The sequence below is a fragment of the Ananas comosus genome, linkage group 16 (assembly GCF_001540865.1).
Source record: "Ananas comosus cultivar F153 linkage group 16, ASM154086v1, whole genome shotgun sequence".
NCBI classification, from domain to species: domain Eukaryota; kingdom Viridiplantae; phylum Streptophyta; class Magnoliopsida; order Poales; family Bromeliaceae; genus Ananas; species Ananas comosus.
This window is the reverse complement of record NC_033636.1, coordinates 8,234,041-8,244,569: the sequence shown is the minus strand read 5'-3', so window position 1 is coordinate 8,244,569 and position 10,529 is coordinate 8,234,041. Positions and strand designations below refer to the sequence as shown.

The 10,529-nt window shown below is 39.6% G+C and overlaps 2 protein-coding genes across 3 annotated transcripts; one reads left to right on the top strand and one right to left on the bottom strand.

Annotated features, from left to right (window-relative positions):
- LOC109722104 (2-methylene-furan-3-one reductase-like) lies at window positions 2,885-6,129 on the top strand (the record flags this gene model as incomplete). Its single annotated transcript, XM_020249988.1, has 4 exons — window positions 2,885-3,331; window positions 4,532-4,855; window positions 5,017-5,176; window positions 5,650-6,129. Coding segments are annotated over 4 exons (1,197 nt in total), but the record flags the coding sequence as incomplete, so codon positions are not given.
- Window positions 6,159-10,160, bottom strand: LOC109722303 (probable glycosyltransferase At5g03795). 2 transcript variants are annotated; one of them, XM_020250314.1, is made up of 5 exons: window positions 10,058-10,160; window positions 9,861-9,991; window positions 8,794-9,142; window positions 6,752-7,663; window positions 6,159-6,611 (listed from the first exon to the last, which is right to left on the bottom strand). In XM_020250314.1, the coding sequence occupies exons 2-4, from the start codon at window positions 9,974-9,976 to the stop codon at window positions 6,977-6,979; spliced, it is 1,152 nt and encodes a 383-aa protein (XP_020105903.1). In that variant the 5' UTR covers window positions 9,977-9,991; window positions 10,058-10,160; the 3' UTR covers window positions 6,159-6,611; window positions 6,752-6,976. The 2 variants fall into 2 exon arrangements, with proteins under 2 accessions (XP_020105903.1, XP_020105905.1); XM_020250316.1 differs by having other exon boundaries at window positions 10,079-10,146.

Genomic DNA, 10,529 nt, shown 5'->3' with positions numbered 1-10,529 from the left:
AGAAAACATCATTAATCAATAAACATATGTAGATATACTAATGTTGCTTGCGATTTATAAAAATTCAAATATTCCAACTCAAGTCGAACGTTATTTGAGCAACATAATATGGGTAAAATATGAAAAACAAATTTATACATGACAAGGATTCGTTGCGATTACAACTGAAGGCTAGAAAATTGTTGAACAACTGCAAAATAGTTGGCTACGAAGTAGCAGACCATCCAAAACTTATGTAGGTTTTGGCGTTACAACTTCAGCAGAGAAATGAAGAGCTAGGTTTATGCTCGAAATCAAAGTAAAAAATAATAGAAAACTATAAGTTATTGTATTTTCACATAACAAAGGTATTTTTAACAAGACATAGAAGATGTAGATGAAAGTAACGTATTTTATTCGAATTTTAAAATTAAGCTTTAAGAAAAATAGTTGAGCTAAGATAGTTAGGTTTTCCTCATTGTTTTTTCATAAAGCAAAACAAACTTCTTATTCCGCAGTAATTGGTAGCATTTTTTTTTAAAACATAAATAGGTGCAAGAGTTGCCCTTAAGTCATTAAACTTGCTCTATTATCTAATTTTCAATCATCATTGTTCATCTTTATTTCAGCAGGTTCTCATCATCACTGCTTTTTATACGGATGCGGCGGAAGAAACAGCAGCAGCAACAACAACAATAAAATGTGAGTATCATAAAAAAAAAAAAAAACTTATGTAAATAAATTAATAGAAGAAAGAGATGGAAATAAGTGAGTTTCTTCGAATTTTAAATTCAATTTGAATGAAAAAGGTGTAGAGTACATAAGAAGAAGAAGAAGAAGAAACAGCATAATACGTAAGAAGGAGCAGGAGATTGCTAGCAAAAGAAGAACAGAAAAAATAAAAAAAAAAGCTGAAGATGCAGTAGAAGAAGCAATGTCCTTCTAAAGCTGGGGAATTTGAAATCCTTTTATTTTAAGGTTCTAGGATGGAAGAAATAAGTTGAAACTAAAATAGGTGAAAAGAAAAGTCTAAACACAAATAATACCTTAAGCTGGGTAGGAATAATTCATTTTTTTTTTTTATTTTTAAGGGTGTGAAAGTGTGTGAATCCAGTAGAGGAAATGACGATAGAGGAAGTGGCGGGGAGGGTTGACGGAACGACAATGCATTGAATTAGGGGTGTAATGTGGGCCAGGCCGGCACAACCCACATTTTTCAGCTTGAAACGAACTAGCGGTCAGCCCGGCCCGGGCTGGTTTCAATTTCGGACCGTGTCGGGCCGGCCAGAGCAGCCTAGCCTCTGGCCCGGCACGGCTCTTCGGCCCGGGAGGTACTGGCCGTGCCGGGTTGGGCCGTGTTTCGGACCGCCTCCTAAAATATTTATTTTTAATTTTTTTTAAAAAATTAGTTTAAATTTGATTAAATCATTTACAAATTTATAAAATAATTATAATATGGTAAATATTTAATTTTTTTTTTTAAAAAATAAATTTGTATTATTTTTTTTAAAAAAAAAATTAATGAAGGCGGGAGGCGCTGGGGTTTTCCGGGGGGGTGGGGTTTCCACTTTCCAGTGAGGAGGGGTTCTCGGATGAGGGGGTCGGGGAGGAGGTAGGGGTCTGTTTTGGGCCGTGCCGTGCCGGGCCCAGCCGTCGAGCCACAGAAAAGCGGCCCCGAGGCTCGTCCGGCACTGGTGCTACAGTATCAGTGTCGTGCTGTAGCCCAGCCCGAGTCCGTGCTGGGCCGCACGGCCCACGTGCCATCCGGCCCGTTTTACACCCCTACATTGAACCCTATCTTAGTTAGGAAAGGGGCTCGGTTTGAGGAAGTGAAGAAACAGCTCAAGAAAGAAAAAAGCAAGTTAAAAAAAAAGGAGAGTAGCGACTAAAGGAAATTGAAATGTTAGTTTAAGGGAGATAATACTAGTATGTGGAGCCCACATACGTTAACGATGATGAGGCTGTCACGTGGAAAATTTTTAGATATTAATATCGAATTATAGATTATAGATTATAAATAGATTTTAGCATCATAATCCTCTTACATATTTTTAATTTCCAAGGGAGTTAAAGTATCTATATTTTTAATTTTGGAGGTTAAGTATAACAAGTGATATATTGAAAATGCAACCATTCTTTAAGAGTAATAAAAATAAGAGTAAACTTCAATTTGCCCTTTTGCAGTATATTATGTTTATTTTATCGCCTCGTAGTTTGCAAAATTATATTTAACTATCCTGCAATATAGATGTAGCGTTAAAAGTACTATTATCCTAAAATATTATTTTTATTAAAATAAAAAAATAAAATTATAAAATATCTAAGTATAATTTTTTGAACTATAGGTGGTTGATAAATATTCATATAAAAACTTCAAATACTATCATGTTGTTTTGTACTTTTTTATTTGAGTACATGTGTGGTTTAAAGTGTATCATTTTTGCACCCTTTGATATTTTTTTTTTTTTGTTATTCCTTTCACTAATTTTTTTTCGTTAAATCAGTGACAAAGTTAAAACTAAAGAATACTAAAGTAAATATTCTATAAGCTGCGGTGGGGTATTTAAAGTTTTTTGTATTTAATTTAATAAAAAGTTAACGAAGAAAAAAATAAAATAAAATATAGAATACTAAATTGATATATTTTACACCATAAAATAAAAAAAGTGAGAAAGTGAAAAACTACAGAGTGTTATTTAAAACTTATCCAATATTCATTGAACCTAGTCATTATTATCAATCAATAAACGAAAACACAGTCCCATTCATTGAACCAAAGCGGTGAGAGAGTCCCTTACTCTTACTTTCGGTGACCGTATCCGCACTCGCTCTTTCTCTCTCCCCTCCAATGCCTCCGCTCCACGTGTCCTCCCCCAACAACCCCCGGGAAAGCGACGACGCTTAAATCGCCATTATTAATACCACCGCACCATGCCCCACACTCTCCATCGTACCTCCTCCCTCCTCCTCCTCCTCCTCCTCCGCCTCCCCCTCAAAACCCTACCTCGTTCCCCCTCTCCTTCGCCCTCGTAGCCTCCGAGGACGACGCGGCGGCGGCGGCGGCGGCGGCGGCGGAGTCGCTTCTCCCTCTACTAGGGTCTTTGCGAGCTCGATGTCGGCGGCGGCTTCGGCCGACGCCGTTGTCGTGGCCCCGTCGGAGGTCCCGGAGAAGATGAGGGCGTGGATCTACGACGAGTACGGGGACGCGGGGGTTTTGCGCCTCGAGGACGGGGTCGCCGTTCCCGAGGTCGGGGACGATCAGGTCCTCGTTAGGGTTTCCGCCGCCGCGCTCAACCCCGTCGATTTTAAGCGGAGGCAGGGCAAATTTAAGGCCACGGATTCGCCCTTACCGGTGCGTCGATATATTTCCTTTTTTTTTTTTTTTTTCCCTCTTAGTTTTGTCGATGCTTTAGATAATTTGAAATTTTTACAAAGAATACATTGTATTATTCATTTTTTTTTTTGGTACGCTTGTAGAGCAGTAAATTTATAGGTTTGTGTAATTATGGAGAAGATAACAGTATCAAACTATTTAGGGTGAAAATGAATTATAGGTTCCTGTACTATTCCGATACTACAACTTGGCCTGATTACTTTTCTCATATGTACTGTGATTCCATCCCTGTCCATGCAAAAGAAAAAAAAAATGAAATAAAATAAAGCTTTCGTTGTAAAATTATCTTTTGGACCCTATTTTGAGTGTACCAAAAGAAAAAATTCATTTTACCTAATGGTTGAACTTGTTGTTTTGTAGTAAAAGGCTAAGTTTTTTACGTAGTTGCGAGTAGGGGTGTCACTGAGCCAAACACTAGCGAGCCCGGGAATACGAGCGAGCTGGGGCTAGCTCATATGAAACGAGCCGAACACGAGTTGGCTCGTTAAAGTATAAAAATTTTGAGCTCGTGTGGGAGCTAGCCCACGAAACAGCCCACGAACAACAAGTTAAACGGGTTAGAAAGAATATATAGAAAAAATAAATTTATGAGATCTTTTCTATTAAATTTTGATCTAATAGTTGAGATTTTACATATATATTGGCATTTTTATAATTGAGTTGGATTTTATATTTAGGTTGAGTTAAAAATCAAATAATAAAAACCTATATTATATATATAATTATTTATTTATATTTATTTATATAAATATAAATATAAAATGTATAAATTACATAAATATAAAATATACATATTCGAGCTGTTATCGAGCCGAACACGAACGAGCTGACCCCAACTTGTGTTCGGCTCGTTTACTAAATGAGCTATTCGATCTCGAGCTCCTTTCGAGCCGAACATGAGCTAGCTCGTGAACAATGACCTGGATGGTCATCCCCTAGTTGTGAGTCTTAATGAAATTACAATATTTGGAAAAGTTCATGGACTGCAGTCTTTAAGTGAAAAGTTCCGGGACTAAAATTGCAATATAAGTAATTGAGTATATTGATGATTTTCGCATTTTACCCTTTTATATTTCCTGTAGTCAACTTATTAATCTCTAAATATTCAGATATATTCACCAAACTGTGCAATTTATTCTATGTTCTCTTGATTGGTAGACGGTACCAGGTTACGATGTGGCCGGCATCGTGGTGAAGGTTGGTAGCCAAGTCAAGAACCTAAAAGAAGGGGACGAAGTATATGGGGACATAAACGAGAAGGCGTTGGAGAATCTGAAGCAATTCGGATCGCTGGCGGAGTACACCGCAGTCGAGGAGAAGCTGCTGGCTGTAAAACCTAAGAATCTGGACTTTGCGCAGGCTGCTAGTCTTCCTTTGGCCATCGAGACGGCATACGAAGGCCTCGAAAGAGCTGGATTTTCCGCGGGTAAATCGGTTCTTGTTTTGGGTGGCGCTGGCGGAGTCGGCTCGCTTGTGATTCAGGTTAAAAGCTCTTCTTTTCCTTTAGTTCGCGTCTCGAGTTCGGTATCCCATCATTAATTCGGCTTGAGCAGTATGTAAACAGACTCACTGGTTTGATGATCTCGAAATGCTTGCTTCAAACGGTTGTCGATGTGAGTTGAAATGTTGGTATTCTTTTGCAGCTAGCAAAGCATGTCTACGGTGCGTCGAAAGTTGCGGCCACTTCTAGCACCGGAAAGCTGGAGCTGTTGAAGAGTCTGGGTGCCGATTTAGCGATTGACTACACCAAGGAAAACATTGAAGAACTACCTGAGAAGTTTGATGTAGTGTATGATGCTGTTGGTAAGATAATCTACCTACTTGATTAGCTTGTGAAATTGTTAAAATAATTCTTCGAAAGGAAAAAGGCGCGACGATGCGTAGACCACAGATTCTTCTTCTGAAGACGGATGGTTAATCAGTAAACAAACTTGTCCATCTCTGCTAATTCATCCTGCAAAAACTTTAGTGATTCCTCAACATAAGATCTCTCTGCATTTTGAAACCTCATGGAGTTATTCTGACAAAAAGAATTTCTTGACCTACCGAGTGTCGTAATTTCTGCATCACTTAGGCGTAGTACATCTTTTGTGTCACCTACATCATTTAACTTGTTGAATCGCATAATCTTCATCCTTCATGTTCCCCCTGGTATTGCTTAATCATTTTCCTTTGCTATATCTTTCTAAAATTTAAGCTCTTTGCTAACTAGGATGCATGTACATTCTCAAATTTCTCATTTGATATTCCTTATGGGTGTTATACTTTCATAACAGGTCAGTGCGAAAGAGCGGTGAAAGCAGTGAAAGAAGGGGGCAGCGTCGTGGTGATCATAGGCCCAGTCACGCCCCCGGGCTTCATATTCATCGTCACGTCCAATGGGGAGATCCTGGCGAAGCTCAACCCTTATCTCGAAAGTGGGAAGGTGAAGCCTCTTCTGGACCCAAAGGGGCCATTCCCTTTCACTCAGGTGGTCGAGGCATTCTCTTATCTCGAAACCGGAAGAGCTACTGGAAAGGTCGTTATCTATCCAATTGCTTGAGATTAAAAATAGCAAAAGAGGATCTTAGCCTTGGTGTGCTTTTGCATGTATATTTCGGTTTTAAAGAGGAAAAAAGTTCTAAAAACTGCTCGAACTTTGTAGGAAGAGAGTATGTATGTAATCAGTATAAATGTGTAATAAGATAACTCCATACTATGGAGTTGAATATGGCATTTGAATATGGTATTGCATAAAGAAAGAGTATCTAGTAAAATACATNTAAAAACTGCTCGAACTTTGTAGGAAGAGAGTATGTATGTAATCAGTATAAATGTGTAATAAGATAACTCCATACTATGGAGTTGAATATGGCATTTGAATATGGTATTGCATAAAGAAAGAGTATCTAGTAAAATACATTCCCAATGAGTAGATCCAGAAAATAAACTATATATATATACGTAGCATCCAATTTCTTCGATGTCTGAGAGCATCTACTCACCTTACTAAAATTCTTTATTACCGTCTTTTTTTACTTTTTTTTTTCCTTATGAATTCCAATTTTATTGAGAGACTTACAAAAAGAATGATATATAATATATATATATATTTATTCTGAAGGAAATATATATATATATATTTTATGACATCTGTATAAACTTAATATAATACTGTTATGAGGCCAAAGTAGAAGTGTAGAGTTACTTGAATATGCTGAGGACTCCCTTGGTGCAGTTCAGAACTGCTGGGTCCAACCTGCAAATGAGCATCAGCATAATTTAGAGGATGACCATAGTAACTCTCTCTCTCTTTCTCTCTCTCTCTCAATGTAAATTAGGTCTACCTATCCCTCAGAATGAAAAAATGGTTTTTTTTTTTTTTTTTTTTGTACATACCTGAAGTCCACAATCTCATCATCCATTGGAGATATACCATCAAATCGATAGGAATATATAGACAAACTATAATTGTAACTTGGCATCTTTCCTCACAACAGTAGTTCCCCTTTATCAGTATTGGCCTCAACTAAAGTCATCGATCTTCTGCAATTAATGACCAAATAAGCTTCTCATCAAGGTCGAAGACCAAAACCCACGACGCATGAAACATCAGAGAGGATGTTATTGCTCCTGGACTTCAATTTGTTTAAGCCTATTGAACCAGATTGAATGCAGAACCATGTGAAACAGATCATACTTCAGCGGCTTAGCATGCCACAAGAAGTGCTTCTGCAACATGCTCACGCAGGTGTGCATAGCTAGATACCGCCTTAGAGAAATCCCCGAAAGTATATTCTTCAAATTGGGTATATCCTTCTCCGCAATAACCACCGAAAAAGCGCTCCAGTTCAACACTTCATCGAACGGTAACACAAAGTTGTCGGCAATTATCACCGGCACACATTCTGAATAGATAGCCTCCACTATTCTGGGGCTGTTCACTTCGTACCCCATGGGGCAGATGCAGAACTTGCTAGACTTCATATGCTCTACATAAGACATTTGTCGGGATACCCTATTCGGGAGAGGGCCGTAGATTCTCATGTCGTCATCTTTCCCGTCCCAATACTTGAGAAGGATTGGTCTAACCCTTCCGTGAACATTACCAGCGAAGAAGGCTAGAAATGGCCGCTGAGAAACTCGCCTTTTGCCGACATACCTCTGAGGTCTGTTTGGAGTTCTGATTGTTGTTTCTGGGAGAGAAACATCCCTTCCACGAATAAATATCCCTTCTGAACTGTCGGCGTTGCAGAGAGCTTTTATAGTGTTCTTCAACAGTTCCTCATGAGCTGTTGTTGTGTAAGGCCCCTGGACAAATTTGCATTTAATCCTTGTTAATATTACATAGATGGCGAAAGGAATAGTAACAAGTTCGAAAGCCACCATAGCCAACAACCAGAACATGACAAGGCCACATGAAAACCTTAATGCAGCGAAAATTAGGGATGAAATGTATAAAGATGATTCATATAATAAAAGAAGCTCAGTTCATTTGCAGAGCTAGCCCACTTGGTTCACAAAAACTGTTGAGCTAATTATATTGGGCCTATTTGTTATTTGGGCCTTACTATTTGGGCTATATAATTTGGTGAAGTCAAAATCTTCTCTTTCTATATTTTCTTATCATGTATGTGGGTCCCTATTTGTAAACTTTCGGATCATAGTTCTTTTGATCCAAAGGCCCATATTGTTAGCCTCTTCTCTTAGGGAGCTAAAGTGGGATATTAAAATAGAGAGAGAAAAATAGAGAGAGAAGTAGAGAGTGAGAAAGGAGTGGGAGAAAAGAGAGAAAACCCTAGAGCTTGGTTTTGATCTTAGTTCTATCAAGAAGGAGGTGAGATCTTCCTTGTGAGGTGTGGTTTACACCATTTGGGTAGAGCTAGAGATTGTTGGAGCTCTCTTTTATACCTTGGAGTTAAGGTGATATTTCTCCCATTTGAATCTCTCTTGTAATCTCCAAATTTATAGTGGAAGCTTCTTTTGCATTGTTCTCCCGTGGATGTAGGCATAGCCGAACCACGTAAATCCTTGTGTTCTTGTGATTTGGTTTAATTTGTTATTGCTCTTGTGCTTGGCTCTCCATTTGATGCTTGTAGAGAGTGGGTTGTGAAATTGCCCACCAAATGTTTGTGAAATTGCCACCAATATTTTTCACCCTCATTTGACAACAAAAACAATAGTTTCTATATCAAATTGTGCTCTGAGATGAGAAGATTCAGAATATGCTCATGCTATATGCACTGTAGAAATACTAAAATTGTACTCATATCTGAAATGGAGAGCTGGATTAATTTAGAGGGAAATGTATATCAACAAAATACGGCATCTTTTTCTTAAAATGTGTGTATTACCATGTTATCATATTACCAGATAAATCGAATGTGCAACAAGGAAATGGTCATAGTTGATTACACAAACTTGTGAAAGTTGATACATACCCAATCATGACAAGCAACTAGAAAATGATCCCTCCCTCTCGTGCGATTCCAGAAAGGATATTTTGCCGCTATTGCGTTCACGTAGTCCCTCAAAAAAAGCGATAATGGCCTCAAATTGTGTGAACCAGGCACGTAAATGGCAAGTTGCAGCTGGCGAGAGCTATACGGCAGATAAAACAAGTGAGCCTTGCTTGGGTCCTTCACAGTGAACCTCCTATCTTCCTCCATCAGTTTCAGAAACCATCCTTCGGAGGCATAAATTCCTTTAAGATCCGGCGTGTGGAAAATTGGTGCTTGACCGTCCTGATATATGTAAACTTTAAGTATTCTTTCCATCAATTCGTAGCTCCTGGAAGATGTTATTTAGTAAGCTTTTCCTATACTGCTTTTCACAGTTACAGCAAACATGACACTCTATGACAGGAAGAACATTGGTAACTACTAAAGACATAGATGATATTACAGCAAGTTTAAAGAAGCATAGCAGTGGACTTTGATAGACAAAAGTTATATACAAAACACTATACCAAATAGTAGACTACCAACAATCCTGATATTAGAGAAAACTAACAAACCACATTAAGAGCCTATTTGGCCTGGCTAGAATTTCTACAAAAATGTTCTTTGAGTAGAGTTATTTAAAAAGGCACTAATTTATGTGACTTTTTGCTGTAGTATATTGGAAGCTTCAAATGCTTCTGGGGCCAAAAAGCTCATTTAAGCTTCCTGCTGCAGCAAAAGTGCCCAAGACTTTTTTTGGCCAAATGCCTAATTTCTAGAATTTTCTACTTTTAAGAGTAGAGTAGTTGTTTTGAAATCATAAACAATCCTTTTCATCCAAGAATAAGTTCAGCATTGAGATTTATATGTTATCTAATCTCAAGTATCTAAATCATTACATAAGACCAATCATTACCCTGCGCACGGTTCATGTTTACGGGGTCAATTAATAAGTAACGGAACAGATTCTCCAAATTTATTCAGATCATTCCAAATCCAAAGCTAACACAGATATGCCCCTCATTCATAGGCATCTGATAGAGACGTTAATTAAGTCAGAGTCTCACCTCTTAAAGGCTGAAACGTTTCTGAACAACGGAGCATAAAGATCAGGATCATCAACTACTAAAGGCGCATTCTCGATCTCCTTCTTCGCATACGCAAGTGCCTCATCTGGCGACATCCTCCAGTAAGCTACCTGTTACAATAAATTGAGAAATCATCTGAAATTCCTCTACAATAATCTAATAAGAGATGAAACGACCTGCCGCCGCGTACGTGTGACCTTCGTTCGATCACCAACGCTCGAATTCGCCTTCGGTGAGCCCGAATTCCCGATCGGGGGCGGGGGAGGAGCTGATGCTGAGCTTCTAGAGGTGGAATTGGCGAGAATCGAAGCGAGAGCGGAGGCGGCGCGCCGCGGAAGCGGGTGTAGAAGAGGCGGCGGCGGCGGCGGAGGAGATCGATCTCCGCCGGAGGAATCTGCTGCGGGGAAGAAGAAGAAGCCGATCGTAAGGGGCGAAGGGACCGCGAAGGCGATTAGGGCGGTGATCGCGGCGGTCACGATGGCTGCGGCGGCGATGCGCCGCCTCCAGCCGGAGAAGGAGGCGGCGCCGCCGCGGCCGCGGCCGCGGCGGAGGCGGAGGCGGAGGCGGAGGCGGAGGCGGAGGCGATGCCGCAGTCGGTGTCGTTCAAGGAGGAGAGCAACCTCGTCTCCGACCTCGCCGAGCCATGGG